General features: G+C 37.9%; 4 protein-coding genes across 11 annotated transcripts in view; 2 read left to right on the forward strand and 2 right to left on the reverse strand.

Annotated features, from left to right (window-relative positions):
- LOC129242211 (ankyrin repeat and KH domain-containing protein mask) overlaps positions 1 to 21,071 on the reverse strand; it is a 33,023-nt gene extending 11,952 nt beyond the window's left edge. The window contains exons 1-13 of one of the 7 annotated variants that reach the window (XM_054878794.1): positions 20,926 to 21,071; positions 18,675 to 19,312; positions 17,830 to 18,617; positions 7,334 to 7,372; positions 6,441 to 6,711; positions 6,271 to 6,370; positions 5,745 to 6,204; positions 3,433 to 5,481; positions 3,208 to 3,319; positions 2,637 to 3,136; positions 1,026 to 2,427; positions 793 to 935; positions 35 to 262 (exon numbers count right to left, since the gene is read on the reverse strand). In XM_054878794.1, the coding sequence (XP_054734769.1) occupies positions 35 to 262; positions 793 to 935; positions 1,026 to 2,427; positions 2,637 to 3,136; positions 3,208 to 3,319; positions 3,433 to 5,481; positions 5,745 to 6,204; positions 6,271 to 6,370; positions 6,441 to 6,711; positions 7,334 to 7,372; positions 17,830 to 18,617; positions 18,675 to 19,152 (6,570 nt within the window). In that variant the 5' untranslated portion in view covers positions 19,153 to 19,312; positions 20,926 to 21,071. Of the gene's footprint in view, positions 1 to 34; positions 263 to 792; positions 936 to 1,025; positions 2,428 to 2,636; positions 3,137 to 3,207; positions 3,320 to 3,432; positions 5,482 to 5,744; positions 6,205 to 6,270; positions 6,371 to 6,440; positions 6,712 to 7,333; positions 7,373 to 11,835; positions 11,931 to 17,829; positions 19,313 to 20,925 lie in introns of those variants that run through there. The other 6 variants (XM_054878776.1, XM_054878768.1, XM_054878783.1 and 3 more) reach the window with 6 other exon arrangements.
- Positions 17,183 to 25,016, forward strand: LOC129242285 (uncharacterized). Its single transcript, XM_054878856.1, has 5 exons — positions 17,183 to 17,477; positions 23,899 to 24,148; positions 24,206 to 24,330; positions 24,387 to 24,485; positions 24,542 to 25,016. The coding sequence occupies exons 2-5, from the start codon at positions 24,127 to 24,129 to the stop codon at positions 24,596 to 24,598; spliced, it is 303 nt and encodes a 100-aa protein (XP_054734831.1). The 5' UTR covers positions 17,183 to 17,477; positions 23,899 to 24,126; the 3' UTR covers positions 24,599 to 25,016.
- On the reverse strand, positions 24,617 to 26,014 carry LOC129242275 (uncharacterized). 2 transcript variants are annotated; one of them, XM_054878842.1, is made up of 4 exons: positions 25,588 to 26,014; positions 25,414 to 25,529; positions 25,270 to 25,347; positions 24,617 to 24,705 (listed from the first exon to the last, which is right to left on the reverse strand). In XM_054878842.1, exons 1-4 carry the CDS (start codon positions 25,913 to 25,915, stop codon positions 24,625 to 24,627), a joined length of 603 nt encoding a protein of 200 aa, XP_054734817.1. In that variant the 5' UTR covers positions 25,916 to 26,014; the 3' UTR covers positions 24,617 to 24,624. The 2 variants fall into 2 exon arrangements, with proteins under 2 accessions (XP_054734817.1, XP_054734808.1); XM_054878833.1 differs by having other exon boundaries at positions 25,402 to 25,529.
- A 96-nt stretch (positions 26,015 to 26,110) lies between these two features.
- The window catches only part of LOC129242257 (serine/threonine-protein phosphatase 4 regulatory subunit 3), a 28,118-nt gene continuing 27,821 nt past the window's right edge, over positions 26,111 to 26,407 (forward strand). The window contains exon 1 of the mRNA XM_054878822.1: positions 26,111 to 26,228. The gene's annotated coding sequence lies outside the window, so the exon portion shown is untranslated. The remainder of the gene's footprint in view (positions 26,229 to 26,407) is intronic.

The following is a 26,407-nucleotide window of genomic DNA, read 5'->3' on the forward strand; positions in this document are numbered from 1 at the left end:
TGTGGGAGTTAGGAAGTGGGTAGAAGGGGCATACCTGCATTTGCTCCCCCATTTGCAGCTCATGCTGATATTCGAGAAGCATTTGATTAGTTGCCTGACGTTGTTGCTGCTGCTGTTGGTCTTCGGCCGAGAGCAGCGCTTGCTGATGCGTCGCCATCAAGTGATCCTGGCTGGTCCACTTCGGCGTCTGCACCCAGTTGCTGCTAAAGCGGTTCTTGCAAATTGAATTCAGGTCGCCCAGCTCGGCACAATTATGCAGCTCCTAGATAACAACAATGACAAACAATAAACTACGTAACAACAACAGCAACAACAACGGGCGTTGCGAAAAAACCAAAACTGGTATCAAATATAAAAAACCATAAGCATTATAAATGCATTTAAAATGTTTATTCAATTTTGTAATTCGCTAACGAATGAGTGCAAAGTGAACTGGAATTCTTAAAGAGATTTCTAAATAGCCAAGCAACACCAACTAACATCAACGCCTAACCTAAGGCCAAACCTTTCGAACAATTTTTATGATTTATAATGAAAAAATAAAAATAAAAAAAAATTATCGAAGGAAATTTTCTGTATCGCATCGAAAGTTCCACTTTTATGACAACAACCAATTATTTTATACACCTATCTACACCTGGTACGTAATTAAAATTTTCCACAAAGGCACACTTTATTTGGCGCATTTGTGGAATGAATTTTCTTGTATGCTATGTGCAACCTACCGCCTAACATAAGCAGAAGATGGTATAAAATGCCATAACTTGCACTGATCAGCGCGTATCAGCCTACCTGTAATGATGGATCATTCTGGAATATTTGCAATATATCATCCATGTCTCCGGGCATGTCGCCAGGAAATTGGTCGAAAGTCTCCAGTGCCGGGTACATGCTAGCAGCAGTAATAACTCCAGCTGCAGTTGAACCGTCAACATCTACACAAAAACAATGGGAACGTGGGGTTAGTCTTATTGATATACGCATATGGATATATGCAATAATTTTCATTCAATTGCGATACTCACCATGGCTGACCACTTTGACGGCGTTTGCCATATCTGCCGCTGCGGCTGCAGCGTTAGCAACATCTGCTGCTGCTGCAGCTGCTGCTGCGGTACATTGCTGCAAGGTGCTAAACGCTGCGCTTCCCGTGGCTGTTTTGAAATTTGCAATTGGTGGAAAAACGTGCACCAAATCGGTTGGAAAGTCTTGACGAAAATCACATAGCGCCTGGGAAAGTTCATCGGTTTTGTAGGCGACATTCGAGAGAATCAAATTCTCCAGAGCCTGCGGCTGGCGATGTGCACTCTTTGCACGTTTCGCATTGCTCAATGCCATGTCATCGTCGTCCTCTTCATCCTCATCATCTTCATCCTCGTCTTCGTAATCCTCCTCGTCTTCCTCACCGCCAATAGCTCGCTTCCTAATGGAAATTTCATCCCCATGGTGTACCATTGCGCTCACGTCAATATCTTCCTCACAGTTGCCATCCACATCACCTTCTAATTCGTCATCTTCACATTCTTCTTCATCATCTTCCAGCACCTCTTCAATGTCATCACCCTCACCGATACCGTCGTCTTCGCCATCAGCCTCACAATCGTCGTAATCGTGGCCCTCCAACATATCGAGTGTTATACCCGGGTGGTCAGCTTCAATGTTGGCATCGTCATCTTCTTCTCCCTCACCATATTCAGCCACCTGCAATGCATTTTCGTCGCCATTAGGCGCTTCATTGCCCATTGCAACATGTTCGAGCAGCATATTCGGTGCGGCAGCTGCTGCGGCGGTGACCAACGTTGCAAGATTCTTCATTTCTGTAACGCCCTCGGCTTCTGGTTCAACGTCTAATTCCACTTCCTCGTCAAGCACAGCAATGCCATCTTCGTTGTAGATTTCTTGCTGCTGCAGCTGCTGTTTGTCTGGCAGTGGTGGTGGTGGCGTTTCGGTTGGTGATTTGGGTTGGTCATCGAAGAAACGTGGCATGTCATACAACTGGTAGCGCTCCCGCAAATACTCCTGTTGCTCTGCGGCGCTCATACCGCAAACAGTAGCAAGCGCCGCTGCAGCTGCTTCCTCACCAACATTGCGCGACTGCATTGCATGAAAAGCCTGCAATATGGTTGAAGTCACCTCTTGATGTTGTTGTTGTTGCTGCTGCTGATGCTGTTGATGATCATCGTCGCCGATAGTGGGTATGTGATGTTGTTGTTGTTGCAAAAAAGTTGCAGCTGCATTGGATGGGGATGCCAAAGGTGAAGCTGGGGAGTTGTTCAGTGCAATCGAATTGTCTCCGCCACCACTCATATCTAAGCTGCTTGCGAGTTGTTGTTGCTGCTGCTGTTGTTGTGCGGCAAACGCCATTTGCGTCATGATAACTTGTTTCGTCTGCAAACTCGGCTTGATTTCATTTGTGAGCAGCAAGGGCTGTAATGGCAGGGAATAGCACAATTACAGAATTATAACGGCAAAATGAACAAACACTTGTTCAAGTGACAGTCAATTTATTCAAATGTTCTTTCTAAGTAAACTCAGAGTGCTCTAGATATAAATTTCTTCTATACCCCTAGCATCGAGTATCTGATAAATCTCATAAATTGCAAAAATCTTTGCTAGTTTCGTACATGCGTACTTACCAATTTATTGTAAATAGATACCATCTGGTTTTGTTGCAATACCGGCGATTGTGGGAAAACAGTTTTACGGAAATTTTTGTTGTCCTTTTTCGACACTGGCTTGACCTTTGGCCGGTCGCTAATGGCTGTGCTCTGAGACACTTCCGATGGTGTCGTAATTTGAGTGCTCTTTTGATTCAAATTGTTGTTGTTGCCTTTATTGCTAAAGTTACGATTGTTTTGAAGGTTATTCACTGCTGACATCGCCTCCAAAGCGGCTGCGGCTACTCCACTATTATTGTACTGCTGCGTGTTCAACATAGCTTTAGTAGCATCTTGCTGTTGTTGCTGTTGGTGTTGGCGCAGTTCTGCCGCTGCATCGGCAATAGCACTCGCATCTAAGAGCTCAATCATCATATTATCCGTTGGCATGTTTAGCATTTGTTGGGATTGACCACCGCTGGCTGTGTTGCCCGTTAGGAAAATCGAAGTCATTTCATTGTCGCCCAAAGTAGTCACACCTGTGTAAACAATTGGGATGCAAATATTTTACTGAATATGCATTCGACTTTAGAGCACCAAATAAACTTACCAGAAACACCGCTGGCAGTCATTGTCTCAACTCCCTCAACTCCGCTCAAATCCATGTAGCTAACAGGGGACAAAGCATTCGTTGCAGCTCCCGACTTGTTTTCATTACCAATCTTTAGGAATAGACAGAGATTTCAGATTATTTTTTATCACTACTCTTACCGACAATAATTACAATAGTGTAATTTTTTTTTTTACTTTTAGTTTCAACACTCACAACACTCACCTTTTGGAATTCGGGTTTGAAAAAGCAGCGTCGCATAAAGCAACGATTTTGTTGTCCATCTGCGTCTCCTGCAACTGCAACAAGTGAGCCACTGCCGTCGTCACCCAGTGGCTGGGAGCGTACTTCGTCAGGCTGTTGCTCTTGCTGTTGCATTTGTTCTAGTTGCTGTTGATGCTGCTGCTGCTGCTGCTCAAGTGAGACGTTGCCCAAGTTGGTTGTTGGTAAGTTAAGTTCAAAAGGCGCTGGGGGCTGTCGATTTTTTCGTGAAGCATTACTACTCTTTGCCTTCATTGGGGGCTGCACTGAATGCTGTTGTAACTGTGGCTGCAACTGGAATTGTTGCTGTTGCAGTTGATGGTTTTGTGCGCCAGTAGTACCCACGGGCGGCGCCGGTGGTGCCTTTTGAGGTGGTGTTAATGCATTAATGTGCGTCATATCCAATTCGAAATGTTTGCGCTGTGTATTGTTGTTGTGAGTCGGCAAGGGTGGCTGTTGCTGTTGCTGCTGCTGCTGTTGTTGTTGCTGTGGTTGTGTAAGTGATTGTTGTTCACGGCCCAGTGTGAGACCCTGCTCGAAACCAGTTTGCAAGTGGAAAAGCCGCGATTTGGCAATTAATGCCTCCTGTTGTTGCGCGCTCAGCGAGTTAATGTCGATGGCTGCGAACTCCTCGCCATTTGCATCCGTTGTCGAAGTCAAAGGCATGTGCTCCTCGCTGTATGAGCCAGAGCTGGTGTTTACGACAACATTGTTATTGTTCGTAACGTTGGTGTTGGTCATTGTATTAGCACTGAATTGTTGCTGATGGAATTGTTGTTGCTGATTCGAAACGCGCATTGCTTCGGACACCTGCAAGCCGGGCGGTGCGCTCAGCTGTTGTAGCTGCTGTTGGAATTGTTTTTGTTGTTGCGGATTTATGAAGCGCAGTTGGTTAGCCGCTGTAGCGTTGCTGATGCCCACAGCTCCAGCAGCACTGGCAACATTAGCCGCTGCTGCAGCAGCCGCTGCTGATTGCAGTTCGTTCTGATGGTTTTGTACGAACAGCGGGTATTTGAAAAGTAATTCGACAACGCGTGTATGGCCGCCCTTAGCCGCTTCAATTAACATGGTACTATTGTCTTTCAATTTGTGAAAGGGATCGGCGCAATTTTTTAGCAACAATTCTACCACCGCCTGATGACCGCCGGCACAAGCTAAGGAAAGGGGTGTGTGGTCATTGCTGCTGCTTGGCTTATTGACATCGGCGCCTTTTTGTATGAGGAATTTCACAGTGCATAAATGACCGGCGCGACACGCCTTCATCAGAGGTGTACGTCCGCCCTCGGATTCGTGCTCCAGCTCTGCGCCGTAACTTAGTAGCACCTCTGCCGCATCTGTGTGCCCATTTTCGCAGGCATGCGTTAGAGCCGTATCACCTGTCTGTGTGACTGCGTGCACATTAGCCTTATTCTGCAACAGGAAGCGCACCAAATCCGTATGGCCTTCTTGCGCAGCCTCCATGAGCGGTGTGGATGCGCCCAACTCAAGGTTTGCACCCTCTTTTATGAGAAATTCCGCAACTTCACTGAAGCCGCCACAACAAGCCAGTGTAAGGGCAGTCTCCTGAGTCTCCTCAGTGGTTGCATTAATATCTGCACCCTTACTTAACAGCAGTGCAACCATCTCCTCGTGACCTTCACGTGCAGCCTCCATAAGGGGTGTATAGCCTTCGTCATTTACTTCCTCAATATTAGCGCCACGTTCAATTAACAGTGTGGCCAGTTCGACGTGGCCACCGCAAGCAGCTAATGTAAGTGGCGACTCAAACGAATCGGTTGGCATATTCACTTGGGCGCCCGAGTCCAAAAGCAGACGCGCTACTTCAACATGACCGTCCATAGATGCCTCCATTAGAGCGGTGTGCATTTCGTCGGTCTTGTGCTCTTGGTCGGCGCCGGCTTGCAGTAGGAAACGTACCATACTAAGGTGACCTTTGTAACAAGCCAATGTTAGGGCGCTCTCCTTGAATTCATTAGAATGGGTATTAATTCCGGCACCATGATCCAAAAGTACCTGCAAATTTTATTGGAAATTAATTTTGTCGGAAGAAATGAAAAATAACCAAGCAAAAACAGACATTTTTGGTAGCATCAAATAAGATCAAAAGCGTTCATTGACTACCGAAACACCAAACACATTTCACAATTACGATCTTTAACTCAATCTCAAAAGCGACGCAAATGACGTTAAGGCATTGATAACTTGTCTCAAATCTCGGATTATCATCACCTGCTACTGCATATTCAAAAAAAATTTTACTTTGCTTTTATGCGCACCTTAGCCACCTCAACATGACCAGCTGAAGCTGCTTCCATTAGTGGTGTATGTCCGTTTTCGTTTTGTTCCTCCACGTTGGCGCCATGCTTCAGCAACTCCTTCACCACCTCCACATGCCCACCTGCACAAGCAAACATCAACGGCGTGTTGCCTGTGGCACAATGAGCATTCACATCGGCATTGTGACTCAACAATAGTTTGACGATTTCCAAATGACCGGCAGATGCAGCCTCCATTAAAGGTGTGCAATCCTTTTGGCCCTTATCTTCCACTTGCGCTGCCTGCATTGCTAGCAGCACCTGAGCCAGCTCGTAGTAGCCAGCTGAGCAAGCCATCGAAAGCAAGGATTCGCCATCATCGGTGGATTCGTTGATGTTCACATTACTTTTGCTCAGCAAACGGCGTACCGTCGGAACATCGTTGTCAGTGCAGGCAGCAATAAGGGTTTGAGAAAAAATACTATAAACCAAAAAATACATATTATTTAATATCGCCTTTTGCGTTTGGTGTTTTATTTGTACTTACGTTTTGTCCCGTGGGGTGGTGGCGCCGCGCATTTTCGTCAGCGCCTGTTTAGTCTCGTCTATTGCGTGGGTGGCATGACGTAACACAGGCGGCTTATCACCTAAAAAATGTTTAATTAAATTGTTTTAATAAACCCTTAATCGTTTTTGCAGCTTTCTTATTCAACTAACCTTCGAAGAGAGCTGAGCAACGATCATTGTTAGTATCGAGTAAGAAGGATCCGCCCACTTCGTTTGGATCTTGGATTTCCTCGTCTTCATCCTCGTCTTCATCTTCAGAGCCGGCTGAGAAATTTCCACTTACTTCGTTTGGCGGATCCTCTTCTTCTTCGTCTTCATCATCGATCTCCTCCTCATCATCTTCTTCATCCTCGTTGTCCTCCTCAGATTCATTATCCTCTTCATGTCCGCAACTATCAGCATCAGACTCCGGAATATCATCCTTAAAAGAATAAAGACAAGAGAAATTACAAATTATTGCAGCTTCAATTTGTGTTAATCGAGAAAAAGTGGAAAGCGCATAATTAAAACTTAAGTTCGATTTTACATACATCGGTAAAAAAACAGATTATTGGTCAGTAATTTTATATGTATGCATATATGTATGTATGTATGCATGTATGCAACAAACAATGCAAGCAAAAATCATTCTCTCATTTAGCGCTTAGGTTAATCGTTTAGGGTTGACAATAGTAGACGCGCGCATTCTTGTGTCTTTGGCCCCCAACTAAGGAATCTTCTAGGAGTCTTTCCAGTCGATGTCCACTGTATTAATACAATTTTAATAGCACATTGATGTTAGTTAAACTAGCGCCATTCTGATCAGTGCTCGAAAAGTAGCCGGTCAAGTTGCCATTCTCAAAATAAATATTTACATAAAATGTTAATCAGATGCTTAGTTTGTAGTTACTCATAAAAACCGATTAATATGTCATGGCGATAAGTTATAAAGCTTTGTTATTTATAAAGAAATGGTCGAAGAGGCTAAACCATTTCCTTAACAGAAAATTGTTCCATTTTTGGTGGCAGATTGTTTTGTTAAAAAATCAAAAAACGCGACTTACCAGAAGATCTGGCCTTAGACACAAGCATGCCAAAAGGATCTATAAAAGAAGAACGAAAGAAAAAATAAAATCAAAAGAAACAAACGAATGGATGGATGATACAAATCTGCTGCTGCTATAGAAATGGTGGAAATATTGCCCCATAGCGCTTCAGGAGAATAAGCAAACGAAAACGGGCAATGGATGTGCAGATGTTATATTTATGTAGTCAATAAGTTATGAACGTGATTTTTGAGGCGCCCAGGAAGCAAAAGAAGAAAAATAGAAAGCTTGAAGAACCAAATGTGAAATCGATGGATGATATGAAAATGAAACTCAACTAATCCGAACTAAAACTAAAAAAAACTAACCTATACGCTTAAATAATCAGTTATGTGTTAAACTCCAACTCTATAGTGCCAATCTTATGAAACCGTCGCATTGACATTTATCTCAATGCAACTTCCACCTTGATCAAACACAGTTTTCGAATTTCCGGCTCTGGTGTCTATGTAGAATCCACTGAGAAAAACCACACTTTGCTCTTGGAATGTACGCACCCGTGCTTTAAGGGGGGACCCTCATTTATCGGGTCAAAAAAATCGATTTTTTGGAAATAATTTTAATCTATTCTACAACTATTTAAGAATATACTTTCAAAATTTCAAGTCGATATCTGTATTTTTGAAGGAGTGACAAAATTTTTAACAGGACGCGACGGGTGGCCTGATCGCCTGTATCCAAAACTTTAAACGCGTTTTTCTCGAAACATCATTTTTCGATTTTGTGTACACAATTGAGAACGCTGTATTGAACCAATCAGGCTTTACAATAGCTCATTTTAAAGATAATTAAATTGTTTTCAATGTGACATTAAGTGTTTTTTTTAAAAAAAAGATTTCATATTTTTTTGTAATTTTAAAGTCAATTTTTATGCATGAAAAATCACTTTTAACATAAAACTGGGTAAAAAATATCAATTTCGACATTTTTTTTTTAAATCAAAATGTCACATCGAAGGTATTATCCTAAAGTTTTAAAAAAAAATTTGGTTTTTTTTATTTCAGAAAAAAATTCAGAGCGCTAGAATGTACACAGATAGAATGAGGTGCCATGGACGAGGTGTATATTTCCATACTTAAAATGTTTTTTTTCTTCTCCGAAAATTTTTGTAGACAGTCAAGACATTTATTAAAGTACTTTATGAATTACAAAACGTTTGAAGTTATTTTACCTGAGAAAAAAATTCCCAAAAATGATGCATTTTTCGACCGTCTAAATGAGGGTCCCCCCTTAAACAAAGGTGTATGCTGTTCAAAAAGCAATGAATATTGTTGTGGAAAACTGGTGTAGAGGCAGATTGCTAACATGGGTCCCAGGATATGTGGGTATCGCGGGTAAGAAGGCCTCTGACTCTGAGCTCGGAGGCCAACTTCTTTGGCCCGAAGCCCGTTCTGCCACTCCCTTCTGCAGCCAACAAAGCCACGGTTAGCCAACGGGTTACTTCAACCCACAAGCGAGCTTGGCAGGCTGATAGAGGCTGCAGATGGACAAAACTAATGTTACCTGTCATGTCCGACCGACTGTCGTTGATCCTTCTGTCATTAAGCAGAAAGGACGGTAGGCAGCTGGTTGGACTGTGGGCAGTTGGTTGGACTGTAGACAGATGGTTGGACTGATGACAGGCCACTTTCTATGGGAGAATCACATGGAAAATGTAGACATCTCAGACAGTGCACTTTGCCCAGCATGTGGAGAGAGGATGAGATGGTGCACCACTTTCTATGCGTCTGCCCGGCCTTCGATCGAATCAGACTTGATGTTTTTGTTGTTTTCGAGCAGCAAAAAAAACCCCTCGAACAAAGAGTTCCCGAAATATACTCGTATTCAGAAAATTCATGCAAATTCAGCACTTTTGGCAGCGTTTGATCCGGCACTCGAAACATTTCTGGAACTCTATCTTCGGTATAGCGATAAGAGCCGTCTTCAATTTTTCCATTTCTCACAAATCCTTTCATTTTTAGCGAATCACTCCACTTAAACGTTCTCATAATCCCAAGTAATAGTCCTGACTTTCTGGCAAAAATTCGTGATGTACAAAACAGTTGTAATCCATAATAACCGTGAGCATCGCTTCCTTTTTTTGACTGAAAACGACGCGGCTTTTTGGTCTTAGCTCATGCGGAGCTCTCCACTCAGTTGCCTGATGTGTGGATTGCGTCGTGGCGTACTTATAAACCGACGTCTTGTCTCGAGTAATCACGCGTTTGATAAATGTTGGGTGGAAATCATGCCTTTAACGATACCAACCCATTTTTTGCATAAAATTAAGGTTCTTTGGAACTAGCTTTGCAGCAACAAAGCGCAAACCCAAATCATTAACTACATGTCCTGATTGGATCCATAAGCTCTCTGGTGGTTAATTTGTGGTTATTGATCAACTTTTCTCTCACTCTATTGATGTTTTCATAAGTTTTCGAAGTCGACGGCCTGCCATTACGAATCCTCGATGGACTCACAATTTCTTCTGAAGCTTGCATGCCTCTTGTAAACGACTGTTTTTTTTTAGAGTTTTATTACCGAAACAGCCTCCAACATTTCTAAGTTTTTCGCAGACTTGAACCCATTTTTAACGCAAATTTAATACAAATTGCTAATTCAAATCCATTTTTAAAACTGTAAGCAATCGAAAACACGTGCAGGGGTAGATTTACTCAAGCAATGGCGATAAAACTTGGTAGGAATGTTAATCATAGATGTGCCAACCTAACAAAAATAAACACAGAACACAATCAGTCGATTTAGAGCGTGTCACCTGGCGTTTGTTCCAGGAACTTTTTGATCAAGGTGGTAAATAGGCTACCCTTAGCGCGCCATTTACGACCAAATCAATTAACTCCAACCTCAGCACCAATGTCAATTTCATTTCTTATCCATGGAGATCCCAATCAGATAATTGCTGAATATATCATTGACAGAGATCTATGAGGTATCTGGAAAAGTCTAACTAAAGATAAACAAGTGGAGGACGACTTTCTGGCATCTGTATCGCCTCGACCGAAATTAGGTATAACGCTTTAGCAAAGATTTGCGTTAACAGGCGAATATCAGAGAGATGTTTAAGAGCATCGGTCTTAAGGAACAAAGAAACATCTACCAATATATCCTGTTATACCCTTTAAGAAATGGTCGGTATGTTGTTTGAAACTATTAGATTATATTTGATTGACAACAAAGTTCCGCAGCAAATTTGGGAAAAATTCAAAACAAAAAAAAAAAATGTTTAACCAAATATGTAGTCAGCGTCAAAAGAAAGTGTATATATTTTTATTTATTTTGTAATTTAAATATTTTTTTATAAAAATATAGTTCACACTACAACAAAAGCCATATAAAGCGAAGTTTCGAAATTTTTCATCAAAAGTTTTCAACTTTTTACTCGGAATTTTTGGAAAATTTTCAGGTATGCAGTTTTATAGAGCATTGAGTTTTGGTATAATAAAGTGCAGGTTCCAAGATATTCAAAAATTGCGTTGATTTTTGGCAATTTTTTTCTGCTAACGGTGTTGGCTGCTTGCTTCCATATAAAATGTGGAGTAGGCGTTAAATGAAAAAAGGCACAAGATAGCAACACACAGTGCGATTAAACTACATACCCAAAATATTTCTAAAAATCCTAAAATTTTTCTAAAAATACTACAATTTTTGTAAATACTAGTTCCGTAAATTAATAAAAAAAAATTACATTTTATCGATAATAACTTTATGACATAAGACAATACCACACTTACGACACCTTTTGAACCAACTAAACACCTTTTCAAGAACATCATAACAAATTTCTATTTTTTTTTTGGGGAGAATCAACAGCAGCGTTTCCCAGATGAAAATGCAATCCATTACATGCAAAAAGTTCGTTTGAAAATCTCAGAATAAAAACGAGCAAAACCCAAAAATTGTTTAATAACAAATACCGTAATACCAAACTTTTGCTTAATCACTTTCTTTTTTTTTTTAAGTCTCGTCATACTTTAAAGCCAAAAACACAACAACGCAGTGGCAGTTTTTCTTAATCGGCGGTTATTAGAAGAAATTCTGTTAAATGGAGAGGTTCTGCTCACAATTCTACTCAAATCTAAATGTCCGCTTGTCGCAACAAAGCCATTGTAAAAACAATTTATTTTTAATTTTTGCATGCAAAATTCGCCTGACACCCAGAATGCAGTGTCAAATAATGCACTCACTGGCGACAGCATGTTTTGTTGGATGCGACAGCCACTATCAACATTGGCCATAACAGCCACCCCTTCGTTGTTTTTGGCTTAGTTTTCATTGCAATTGCGCAACCACTTTTAACAATGAATAAAAACTTCTTGATCTAAAATGCACCTATTATTAATTCTAAAACAAATAAAAACATGTTCATTGAACAGGTATAAAATCCAGTGCGCAGGCTACTTTACACAATCTTTATCCTCTTCAGACCCAAGCAATACATTCAGCACAAATTTTATTTTACCTACACAAATTCTGTTTAGACAATGCATTTGGAAAAGGATGATAAAAGTGCACACACTCATATGTACCGATGGTCGGAAACGGTTTTAATCCCTCAACTGCATTCTACTACCTGCCCGAATGATAATGTCCGCAACTGTATCTCTCTCTGTACCTCTTTGTCCGGTCCACAGTATTGCAAACTATGTATGCCCTTGGGCGATCAAAGCGAATAACCGTTCACGTATGCAGAAAAAAACAATTATGGACATATAAAAAATACACTGAAAGAAATTAACGATTTCAAGAAGCAATTTGTAAAACCCAAATATACTACAAAGCCGCTGATAATAATGACGACCACAACAACTACGCCTACCACGGTCGTCAACGGTCGACGGCAGCAACGATGGCATCGACTACAGCTGCAAAGCCGACACACATAGACCGGAATGGATTGAAAATGGGACGGAATGAGCTGTGCAGCGATTATTGGTCTATACCTCTCGCACTTGCTTCTTTGCCAATTTCTCTTTTCATGCATGCTTCTCTATTAAGGTTCTTTTAGCTCATTTCGTTGTTATTCCTTTAATTCATCGGTTACCTTTCGCTTCGCGTGTTTGACATTCTGCTTTCATTTTATATTTCTTAAAATATGTTTTGCACATTTTGATACCTTGCACCAAGTCCACAAATGCAAAAACTCGATTGTACATTCATTCGTTTTATTTCAGATATTCGTTTATTTGGGGGTTCGTTGGTCTGTCTGTGGCGGCTGATGGCTGTTGGCTGACAGCTTGTTTGTTTGCCATTGTCAGATGGTTTGAGAATTTAAAGATTGCATGAATCATCAACAATTAAGGCGAAGCTCAATGGTTACACTGATACTTTAAATTTTCATTCAGAACTTCATTCTTTGTACACAAATTTGTAATTATGAGCAAAGTTCGTACATATTATTTTGTTCGTACTCGCCGATATATGTTTTATTATGTACAAAACATAACCACACCGTTCATGTGTATGCATACAAGTAAATATGTGTAGCGATTGTCGCCAGTTTACACGTTTCTCTGGTGTATAACCTTCAATTGAAAGAAAAAATCAATTTCCAAAGAAGTTTCACTTCACGTCGTGGACACCTTTAAGACTTAAGCATATGAAAATGCATCTAAGTAGCTATCGTTTGCTAATTTAGTCTATTTGATTTAAATTTTTTTACTGAATTATTTACCGGACCCTACCATCAGCACATGGCCGATTGGTAAATATTCTTGCCCGCTATTACCTACGAGAGTCTGAAGCCTCTATGGAAACTAGATCATTTGAGCATTTATAAAATTTTATGGGAAACCATGAAAACGTTAAAGTTAAAATAAATCAAGAAGGCATTTTATGATGATATATACATATGTACATATATGCATTTGATGAAGCTACATATGTACATACATGTGTACATACACATGCACAAATTTATAATTAAGTTATGTTTTTACAACATGCAGAGTTCTTTATTACCCTTTCGAACCTCGTGACATAGACCATCCACTCAATATTTAAGTAAGTGCTACGAATGCCTTTTTAGTATAAAAATGCCTTAATGGGAATGTTAACTCTGAATTTAATAAATCAATAATTCCAATAATTCAAATATTCCTTAAATAACTTTACCACATAGAAAGGTCTTCATACTCACTACGAAAAAATATTTCTAAATGAATATACCCAGAATATTGTCTAATATAAACGCAATTTTTGCATAAAAATACTCAACTGCGTATTATTTTTCTGAAAAATGTACGAACAAAGGGAATGCTGAGTTTGAAGTATCAAACGACCAAAACGAAGAAAGGCAAAAAAGGAAACAAACAAAAACATAAAAATAAATACGTATACGAGTATTATGTTATAAAAATCATTCAAAACTAATAAAATGTAGAAACTTGGTAGGGAACGTGTCATTATTCTGTATTACAAAATTCTGTAAATTGCAAAAAAATTCTGCTTTTTAAAATTCTGCTCTCTTTAAAATTCTGCTTTCTAAAATTCTGATTTTTCAAAATTCTGCATGTTTAATGCGAAAAATTCTGCTTTATTCAAGTTTTGTGATTTTCGTCATACAAGAAGAGAGTCAAAGTTCTCACCTCCAGGTAATATTTGATTGCAAACATATGTACATACCAATGTATAACTGTTATCAACTATAATTAATGTAGGTATGTACATACGTACGAGGGGATTCTGCTGTTTCCGTGGTGCCGCAATCTTATGGCGGATTCTTATAGAACTCGACAAAAGAAAACGAAATGAAGGAGTAAAATTTTTTGATATCTCGCTTAGTTTTCGAGATATTGAATAAAAAAAAGGCTGGAAGGCCTCAATGGTTTTAACACGGAAAGGAGTTCTACGCAAAAATACTGTGGATTGCGTAGCCGGAGTTGGACTGATGAGGGTTATTTTTTTGAAGCGCGGCCGAAGGCCGCCCACGCGAAAAGAAGTTCTACGCAAAAATAGTGTGGATTCTATCGAAACTGAAGAAAAAATTATTATTATTATTATTTTTTTTTTTTATTTAATATCTCGAATAATAATAAAAAATAATAATAATAATAAATTAAATAATTACATTACCTCTTTAACATTGTTAACATTGTATTTTAATACAGAATTTTGTAATACAGAATTTTAGAAAGCAGAATTTTAAAAAAGCAGAATTTTAAAAAAGCAGAATTTTAAAAAGCAGACTTTTAAAAAGCAGAATTTTGTTTTTAGAATTTTGTACATACAGAATTTCGACACCAACCCAAATTGGTACTATTCATGTGGAAATGAAAATCTTACATTATTTTCCAATTCACTTAAGGTGCGTAGTCTAGGGTAAGTGAAAAGGGTGGTCTACATACATATATACATTTTTGTCCCTTCTGTACTGAAGCGAATGATGGAACCACAAGTCTCTTACCCTACACCCGCTTCAACAAATTCTCTAAACATTCCTCCAAGTCCAAAACTTCTACAGCACTACGCCAAACAAATAATAAAGTTCAGTAGACCGACCCACCATCTGACTCAAAGCCGAAAGGCGTAACAAAAAAAAATCAAATTAACAAAAAGAAGTACAAATCAACACAATACACGAGTATTCGTTTCTTTTGTTCGTGCAATTGGAATTTACTAAGCGAAGGGGAGAGAGAAAGAGGGGAAACTGAAATTGAGCAACGTGTTTTTTGGCTTGCAACAATAATAACAAAGCAGAGGAAACGATAGTGCTGCTGTTTAACTACAAAGCAAGTATGCTAAGTATGTAAAAGTGTACATATGTATTTATGCATTTTTAATTTGTGAATTTGTTCTCTTTAGTCTAGAGGTGGTGGCGACTAAGACAACGACTACGACATAACAACAACAATGACAACAGCAACTGCGACAACGACGGAACTACGATGGTGGGTATTCTGAATTCCAATCTACCGACAATTATGACGACAGCCAAAACAATAATAAAATACACTACGGGAATTTCGCATCGTCAACGAGAAGGGATAGCAACAAACATCATGATTATTAAAGATGATAATGACAAACAAACGATAACAACAATAAGAACGGAACGGTTTCAAAAACAAAAAAGAAAAAAAAACGACTACGAGGGCGACGTCTATGTGCCGTCCTAGTTTAGAAAGAGGTACATATGTACATATTCAAAGTTAAACTGAGAAATTTGACAAACGCAATTCTTTTGGTCTATCCAAAGAGTTTTTACTAATCGGAACGTGGACGAGATCCTAGACAAAACAGACAGACAGCTACTCGATCGGACAGTGTACAGACAGGCCATAAACGACATTCATTCGGAGACTCTCACCACCTTTTTAAGCTCCCGACCCCCGAATGGCGTTATCGGAGTCCAACCACCTCCAATCGCAGACGAAGAGCTCCAACATCCCCGAGAGTCCCGCGTAACCTTGGCACAATTACGTTCTGGATACTGTAGCAGATTAAACTCCTACTTATCCAGAATCGACCCCGACATACTAAACATATGTCCATCATGTGAAGGCACCCCGCACGACACTAACCACCTTTCACATGCCCCATTAAGCCCACTCATCTAACACCCCTCTCCCTCTCTGGGTCTACCGTTAGATGAGCTAGACGAAGACGACCGGTGATTACGCTACACTGACAGGGCAAATGTACTGCTACATCAACAACCAATCGTAATGTGATTGTTTCATTAAAACTCCTGGGAAGCCTAATAAAGAACCGTATCTACGCAGATACATTTTTAACAGGCGAGGAACGAGGGCATCTACGAATTTATATTTTCCTATCGAATGTACATCTCTTTAAATAATCCACAAGTCTGTAAATTTGAACAGGAGGTACATACGTACAACACCTTCGGTAAATTATTTGAATCGGGTTTCGAACACACACCAGTATCGTTAGCTTAGTAAAATTATTGCAATTATTGACAATGGGAACCTGTAAAGTAAATAAAAACGCCCCTTGTTTCAGGTCATTAGTGTTAATATAAAAATATGTATTCCCCGTAATTTAATACGAGAGTGTAAATCGAAGAGTTTTATAAAATGGCCGGAGGAGTAACAGCCAATATTATGATTTGGTATTTTTTATAATACGAAGAAAGTAAATTTCCATTATTGCTATTGAGTAAATTAGAATAAGACCGCGGTAAAAATGGTAAAAAAAAACATGTTTTGTATTCCACTCGATTGGTTGTATTCCATTCGGTCTTCTATGCATGCCCAATGTGTACATGAATATCTATAGATACGCTTTTATACACATATTTCATTGCAATATGCACCCAATATCAAGCATACACGCTCAGCCAAAGATGAGTAATACGATGATGATGATTTTAAAAGTAAACGAAGCAAAAATCGATTCATAGCAGAACCTATAGTAAGGGGCATGATGATGATGCTCTGTGAAAAACAGAGGGCACTTATTAAACATACATACATATGTATGTATAAGTGTGTATGCGAATGTCGTTGAACATTTAGACATTTTGCTTTTAGGATCAACTGTTGTTCTTCTTCAACAAACTTTCTCAATTTTCAATAATAAATATATTTTATAAATTTTCACATAAAGAATTTATTAATTTTCTTATTAGGGTAATTTATTTGTATTTCTTTATTTATTAAAAAGCACCATTAATCAGAAATAATAAAAAAATAGCGCCATAAATTTTAAATATGATAGGTAACTGTGGATCAAATGTGTCTCTTGTTGTCACTTTTCCCTTCTCATCTATTAACCTTATGCTCAAAAGCCAAATTCATCTGACACAATTCCATTTCATTTTTTTTTTCGAGTTACATACTTACAAAGATACATATGTAGGTATATTTGCATCGTCTATGCCGTTAAGTCCAATCGTTTTATGCTGTTACGAGTATTACAAAATGGTTGTGTTCGATAACGCAATCATTTTTAATAGTTATTTCTAATTTTTGCAATTTGGCGTTCGTTAACACCAAAAAAATATCCATTACTAAAAATTGAGAGAGCAAAGTGACAATTCGATGCCAGAGAAACGCTCAATATGTGCTGGAGAAATTTTAGAAACCAGTCTTTTGTGCACTTATGGCCTCGCGCTGGTTGAAAATATAATTTGTAGCCGGAAAAGGTAAAATGACAAATACAAGAAGAAAACGTGAGTATACGAAGTATATTTATGGTAAATTTTGTGAGCAACATAAAAATTGGTAAACAAACTCAACTAGACGTATCTTCTATTGTTTTTTGGAAGTAATGGCAAATTTTGCATTCGCTGCCTTTTTTGGCTTTCTTGTCTCTTTAGGAGAGAATTTTCACTTACGCTCTTGATTTGGTTTGATGTCTGGTGATGGCTAATTTTGTTATTGAACCCAACTAATAACAGCAATAACAGAACACAATTGTTGACAGTTCAACTTAATGTCTTTAATATATAACTATTAAATCAAAGGTAATGATAAAAATTGTCAATTTGAACTTACGGATTCTGAAACCGATTCTTCATCGGATTCGGACAGGTCTGGTGGTTGACGGGATAGCTCCGTATCTGTATCCGAGTTTTCACTAGGCCGCTTCTGTCGAGTTCCAGACGAGGCCAACGATAGATTGGACGATGTGGACGACGAGGCGGAACGAGGATTACCGGCTATGACGGTGGGTATACCAACGGCGGCTGCAGCATCTGCCGCCGAAGCTTTCAGTTTTTGCTTAATTGCAGCTACTGCTCCAACACGTGACGACGTTCCGGTGTTATTATTACTTGTATTATTTACGGCGCCATCGCCGTTAGTTTTTGCGGGAATTGAGGCATTCTGCGAGGAGCTCACTAATAATGACAAAGGATTTGTTTTTATTTGGTAAATTTTTGCCTTTGCAGAAGCAGTTGTGGCAGCGGAGACGGTTGAAGCATTGTTTGTGGATTTCTTATTTGATGAACCCAATGTTTTCCCGTTGCCGCTACCACCGGCTGTGGTAAAAGACGTTGTTGTATTGGCAGGTGCGTTCGAAACTATTGCAGGAATAGATGACGGAGTAGAGGTGACAATGTTATTGTTAGATCCTGGACAGCCATCAATACCAACTCCCGTATTTGTAACGGTTGTTGCTGGAGTCGTCGCTGTACCACTAACGCAATCCGCTGCTATGGCGTTTACGTTATGGTTGGCACTAGACGAGGCTGCTTTGGCGGCTGCAATTTTAGACATTTTACTGCTAGTGTTATTGGTGTTGCTGATGCTATTGCCATTAGTGGCAGCAGCGGCTGCGGGAACTGCGGAAGCAGAAATATTAATATTGTTTTGAATTAATTTTGTTTTAGTAACTTTACTGTTATTATTGTTGTTAGCCGTTTTTTTGCAACTTGATTCAGTGCCAATGGTAGGTGTGCTATCGATACAACTATCAGTGCAGATACTGTTGGCGGTCAAGACTTTATTGTTACCACCAATTTGCTTTGTCGCATTCCTCGACAACTTTTTTACAGTGTAATTGTTACTACTTGAGATGTTGGTAGTAGTGCCAGATGTAACAGCAGCTGCTGCTACTGCTGCCAATTTTAGACTACTATGATTGCTTTTATTGTTGGTGCTGTTGTTGCTATTGACAGCTTTCTTTATTGATTGCAGGTTCGCTGACTGCTTCAATTTGGTTGCAGTAGACTTTTGTGCTTTAATTGTTGATGCCACTGTAACTGCTGATGCGGGTGTTGTTGTTTTATTAATATTAGACACTGACGTTGGTGCCGATGTTGTTGTTGTAGCAGCTGAACACACACTTAGGTCGTTACTTTTTTCATCATTAATCATTTTCCTCCGTTTTATGTTAAATTATTTCACTACACTATGCGTATGAGTGGGATTTTTTTTTTAGTTTCACTTTGTTCTGTAATGATTTAAGTCACTTTTTTTAATTTATAATTCGTTTCAGACCAGATTGTTCCACTTAGTACTATTTATTGAAGATTTTCTGATATCGCGTAAACAAATGGCAGGCAATTAGGTACAAAATAAGCACTACGACAATGTGAAATACGTACTTTGTGTGCGGTAATTAGTAGAAGAATAATGAAAAGACAAAAAATAGAGTAGAGCAACTTTAGGTCGGCTTAATGCACTCGCTGTGTTCGCACCTTTATCCTTTGCCCTAAACGTGTTTCCAGTGCTACCAGCAGAGGTAAAACTGCACAAGAAACATGAACTTGAAAGACCTAAAAAGAAAAACTACAATACGGCGTAGTACAAAAAAAATTAAAAGAAGTACCACGACATAATAATATTAAATTTGAAAAGTGATCAAGTAATGTTCTGTCAACATCGAGATCAATGATCCACAAGCAGCCAAGGCGAATCCACACATGGTTCGTTATAGCAACTTTTTCTTTTTTTTTTTGCAAATTGCTGGTTGGAATGTCAATGTGCCCTGCTTCTTCGTTGTTGCCTTATTTGCTTGTTTACATTGAAATTTTGACAATCAAACTACCAAATTACAAAATCACACTACATATAAATGTCGCTACTGCTCTAGCAAAGTCTGCTCCTATGAATTCGCCTTGACAAACGACTTTCGAATACATTATTTGCGATTTATTCTCCAAACATATTTATCAATTTCTTTTAACGTGATTTTAATTATTATTTTCGAATAGATGGCAACACTGATATTCTTCGCCAATTAGACACTTTCTCGAGTTCTTCTTGATGACTATTCTTCTTACATTTTACATTTTTCAAATTTTCCGTTTTTCCACTATCCTCTAGATGGCGAATATTCGTTTTCGTAAAAAGAAATTCCTCGAACAACTCGAACAAGAAAAAATGACTTACGTGCCCCTACTTCATAACAGGGGCGTATACAGCCAAGTGATCCTGTGAAACCTCTAATAAACACAACTAACTCTTTTATAGATATGTAACTCAGTTCTCTAATTGTTACTTTTCGCCGTTTGATTTTCATTTGGTTTTATGTAAAATTTTTATGGTCTTTTCATTTAACAGGTTAACCAAACATACATTATATTTGTTCGTGCCATAATTACAACTGCGTACTAAAAACAATTATTAACCACATATAATTAAAAGATATGCATTCATGGCATGATTAGGTAAAATTAAACACCTAACTTCCTTCATTCGATAAGACAAACTGTGAGCGTATAACTTTAATGGATGCACCCTTTTGGCCTTACATTGTTCATAAATATTTATTGTATTGTAAGTATATTATTATCTAACAAACTTGGAAACATTTAAGATTTTAAATACTTTCATTTATATTTTGTACCACTACCGACCAATGATCAATCAGCCGAACGGACGAGCCATAGGCACCTACCGAACGAACGATTCACATTTTTCGAGACTTCTCGGAAGCAAAGCACAAAGCACAAGTCGAAGGAAAATGGCCACAAAGTAAAAAAACGAACAGCAGCGGAGCCGCACTCACATCGACTCACTCATGGCTTCACATACAACCACACACACGCACGTATTTCACATAAGCCAAGTGTGTAAGCAATGAAAATTTTTCTCGTGAAAGGCAAACTTTTCAAACGCATTTTTACAACTTCAACTTTTATTTACCGCTCAGAAATTATGATCAAATAACACTCTTGCACTTTAATTATAGTTTTTCAATAGTTCTATGTTTTACCGTTGCGATTTTATAGCAATTTTTTGGAATTTTCTGCTGCAGCGATATCGTTTTCGGTATCGTTCCGTCACGAACGAACGACAGGCACGAGGAACAATTCGTTCGTTTTGTCCAAAGAAGAACAAGCATAGAATTAGCGAGAAAAAAATATTGCCACATGTCAATATTCTCTTCACTAAGAAATATCTAACATATCTAAAGTTTTAAAGCATGTGGGAGTGGGAAGAAAGGCGTGGCATATATATATACTTTTCTACTCAGATTTATTTATTTGCAAATCGCGCATACATGCATCGAGATATATATTCGAAATAAAAAAGTATATGCTTTGCGGAATAATTTCTATAAAAAGTGTTTATTAGATTCACTCAGCATTCAATTTATAACATTTAAAAAAAATTTTTTTTTATAACCCTTAAGAGAAGTTGATTATATTAAATACTAGTAAACGCTATACCCGCTTAATTATAACAGTAAAGCAAAGTAATTTTTGGTATTGCAATGCTTTCTAACTACTGCAAACAAAAATATTGGTTGCTGAATAACGGTCTCTTGAAAAATACTGGAAACCAAAAACATGAATATGAATAGGGCTTGCTCCGGAATTTCAATATACCTACACATATATATGCACTTGTAGAAAATGTGTGTCTAATCGGGGTAGTATTCTAATCGGGATTTCACTAGAACCAGTCGACCAACTGATTCGACTTCTTTTAGATTTATTCTGTTCCCTAAATTGTCAAATTCTGTTAATCAATTACTTTGAGTACTGGAGCAGCGCACTCAGCAGAAATGCTTGAAGCAAAATTGTGAGAAAAAACTTGGCTGCATGCACATTTTATTTTGCTTTTCCAATTAGTGGTTTTCCAGATCTTAGACAACGTTCAGAAGTTGGAATTATTGAAAAATTTATAAATTTTCATTTTTAGAACAAATACTAAAAATCCCCCAACTTTTATAGCTTCCCCCACTGGATTATCAATAATGAAACATACCGTTGGCCTGGCCCTGTTGGAAAAAATCAGAAGTTAGGAAAAGTGCCTTAAGTAAACATTTACGTAATTTACAATTATTACAATAATTATTTATTTATTTATTTTTATTTTTTAAAGCTTACATGATAATAAAATTAAAAGTAAACTAAGCAAACGCAGCGCTAGCAGTTTGGTGATGTACTATATGTTGAATCAGATACGACGGAGTAGGTCGGTGTCCTTCAGAAATTTGTAAATATTTTTCATGTTTTCTTCAGTGACTTCTTTTAGAAGTAGAAGAGGATCTGTGTTGCTGAAGTGGTGATGCCTTTGCGAAGCAAGTTCTGGGCAGGATACCAGTAGATGATGTACACTGACTGTTGCTTGGCAGAAGGGGCAGGTGTAGGATGTATTACCCTTTAATAGGTGTACGCTAGTAATTATGGTGTGTCCAATACGGAGTCGTGTGTATGGGGTAATGTGGTTGGTGGGTACCGATGATGGATAGGCAGGTTTTGAACGTTTAGGGTTGATGTTGGAATAATGGTGTTTGTAATACGACCATTCACGAAGTAACTTGGTTTGCCTCTGTTCATGAATGAGTCGGTGTATGTCGCTGTCTGTCGATTATTTTGCTTGATTTTTTGTTGTTTTTAATGGCTTGGAAGCAGGACAAACTGTCGGAGCAAATTATATGCTTACCCCTACTTTTGGCGCAGTATTGAACGGCTTGTAATATTATTTTCACTTCTATTAACTAACACGTAGCTGGTAAACAAGTAAAGCTTTATCTGAAAAGAACTAACAATTTTTCGCTTATCAGACAATTATAAACTACTTTTTAGCCATCTACTGATTATTTTCTGATAAAGATTTTAATCATGCATTAATTAAATGGATGTTGTTGTTGTAGCAGCAGACATATGCGGGGAATGCTGCTGAAGTGACAGCTCGCGGCCGGATATAAATACGGGTCGTTCCGGTTACGTACAACCGACTGTCGTGGGAACATTAATAAAAAGGTCTTTAATTTGCTTACAAATATTCTTCATGTTCATACTACAGCAAAAACCATACAATTTTGTACAAAATTTTTCAAAATTGCATTAAAACTTTCAACTTTGTTACTTTTGACTTTTTCTGAGCATGAAATTTTATAGTCTGATTTTTAATGCAAGTGCAAGCGTCAAGTAATTACAATACATAATGTTGTTTTCTCTACAATTTTTCTGTTGACAGTGCTAATCTTTTTCTTCCATTTAAAAAAATCGTACCTTGCATGGAAGACATATTGCGAAAAAATATTCCCAAAATATTCAACGGTATTTTGTAGTCACTTTAAACTTGCACTTTGTTATACTAAAATTCGATTTGCTATTTAACTGGTTAAAAGTTGACAGTTTTAATGATATTGTGGAAAAGTTTGAAACTCATTTGGATCATATTTTTATAAAAAAAATGTGGTGTGTTGCAAATCTTTATTTTGGCCTTTAAACGCTCCTTTGCTTGTCTGTATAGAAACAGCATAGCTGTCTACTTCACAAGTGTCAAATATGATTGACGTATGAAGTCAATTGTAAAATTATAAATATTCGATAGGGTGATTAATTTTACGCCACCTTGTAGAAACTCTTCATAACTTGGCGTTTACACTTGACAGTTTGGCAAAGAAAACAGCAATACGTACACACTCTACTATTGTAATTCGTTCGGGATTCTCTCATTGTCGCTGTTACTGTCTATGGTTTTTCGAAGGCAGTCAATTTGGAAAATGATTTGATATAACTGGCCTATTCGGCGACGTTTTGTTATAATTCGTAGAAGAATCGAAGTCAGTTCACTTAAAGGGAATTATCTATATGCCAAGGCTACACAAACAATTTTTCCCTTTTTCGAAAACTAATACGTATTTTCAATTATCTTCAGTCTCATTGTCTTGTGTCAACCCAAGCTAAGGGTCCTACTCGTTAATGTACTTTTTTCGTATTGAGTTGACAACCCAGGCGAGTCACGAATATTCAGAGAAATTAAGAAATGTCAAAAATACTGTTGGGTTTGAAGGGGAATGTACGTACTAAGGCGAATTCGCTTTTGAATTAGCTGAAGACAAAGCGAATTGAGCTGGAAAGGACAAACTTCTATCAACATTGTACAATGTCTAAGGCCTTTGAAATGGGTAAAAATCGCATAATTTGTTTATTTATAATATTTAATATTTACTTAATTTGTTTAGACGAGCGACTGCAGGAAATTTTCCATTTACGACCTTTACAGGAGGAAACTATTGCCTATCGCAATAATATAAAACTTTACCAAACTTTGATGAAGCAGACTTGCAAAGCGGAACTTCAGAATCTTGTGACTAAACCTTTTTTGTACACGAAATATAATAACTTATTCAAATTGATTTGCAGGTAAATGTAGAAATGGATATTGCGTGCACAAAATTGAGAATGCCCGATCCCAAATTAGTGCCACCACTTTCTGCCAACTGTATGGATTGCACACCGAAGGCAAGCCGTGCTTATTTACATTTCATATGTTTTTATTTATTACAATATATTTACAGATAGAATCACTCCTGGAAGAAACTAAGATGACTTCTATAGGAATGAAACTGCTATAACATCGTCGTCTTTAGAGAATACAAATCTAAATTGGGCTTGATTGTTGTCTTATTTTGTTAAGGCGCTTATAAACCATATGTAAACACTCGAATGATGGATGCAAACTCTGAAATACAATACAACAAAATTAATTTGAGGATACTTCATGATACTTTAAAAAAGCAAATAACCCTCCAAACACCTTCATATATGAACACAGCAACATTCAATATATATAGTCTGACTTCCTAAACGTCAGTTGCGCTGCGTAAGTACAAAATCAGATGCTCTTAAACAAAAAAGTCTGATGCGTAATCGTTTGAAGTTCCAAAATGCATGCATCATAAACGGAAATTACTCAAAACAGCATTTTAATATGCAAAGCAGCGCAGTGCTAAATTGCAAAGCGACGTTTAGGAAATCAGCCATACTCTTCAATATGATACGTGTTTATATGCATTTTCCTTCCCAGTTTTAAAAATACGTATACATAGTATATTTGCAAAAAAATACAAAGACTCTAACCAACATTTGGGTTATTTTATAGAAGAAAAAACATAAAACTTTGTTTTTCGTCTTTAGTAAACAATTTGTATTGAGTACCAGTAAGTGTAAAAAAAAAGACTCGAAAAACTGCTGATTAGGGTCTTTCTACCTTTTGTTACGATATGTACATATATGGGTTGCTTACATTGAAAAGGGCAATTATCGGTTTCTTTTGAAAAATATCTCCTTTTGTTCGAATGATAAGTATGTAATGCACATCCATCTAAAGAAAAATCTAGTTTAATATCAGCTAAATTAAGGAATTAATGAAACACACATTTTCAATCACCTCGTTTATTACCACATCATAAATACTGTTGGCAGGAATAAATAAATTTGAAGTACGCGACAAAAATCGCACTGTGTGGCATTGAAGAGCGAGATCCAGGCAGAATAGAACTTTTTCTAAAATAAATCACAAAATTAAATTTAAATGCTCCCGTAAGTTTAGTTTAAAAAGTACCAGTTTGAATTAAGGAAAATAAACCGAAGAGTCGGTAAAGTAACCAGAAAAGGAAGCTGAAGTCGCACAATATGTGTCCTTTGAATAATAGGCAACTTTTAGATTTCAAAATGCTATACACCACATACATAGTTATAAGCATACATATGTGCTTAATTCGTTTTCTTTTCTGAGTGGTATATCGTAAATTGGTTAGTTCGATTTCAACAGAATCTTTGCCATATTCGCGCAAGGTAAGCTCAAGATCTGGTCTCTTACTGCCGGTGTATCTTTGCCCCAGACTCTGATATTGGCAGATTTGCGTCGTGCACTCTTTGGACGATGACATTGGAGTATTATGATTTATTTCTATTTATACTTTAAAAAATATGACTAGTGATAATCGTTTTTTGTTTTTTTAGTTAATTCAACCACTCACTACTACTGTTGTCAAAAATAAATTGACGTTTATTTTATTCCCTTTCATTCGTTTATACCGATCAAATCGGACAGTGTCGGTGTTTAAGGTATCTATGTTTTATAAAATTTGTAACAGTTGCATAATCGAAGTATTCAATGTGATGATGTGCTTATGAAATTAAGACCCGCTTAAGATAATGAAAATAAATAAATAAAATAAATGGAGAGTTTAAGAAAAATTTGTAAGTATGCTACAAATAGACGAACTTTTTTCTTGATTTTACTAGGTGTGTTGTTCATCAATTCCGCCATTACAACACGTTTATTCTGCTTGCTCGCAGTTTGTCATTATGCCTACCATTCACACGAATATTCGTAAATATTGACGAAACAGAAATGAAAAACGTTCTCTGCTAAAACT

This window comes from Anastrepha obliqua, chromosome 1, assembly GCF_027943255.1.
Source record: "Anastrepha obliqua isolate idAnaObli1 chromosome 1, idAnaObli1_1.0, whole genome shotgun sequence".
NCBI lineage: Eukaryota > Metazoa > Arthropoda > Insecta > Diptera > Tephritidae > Anastrepha > Anastrepha obliqua.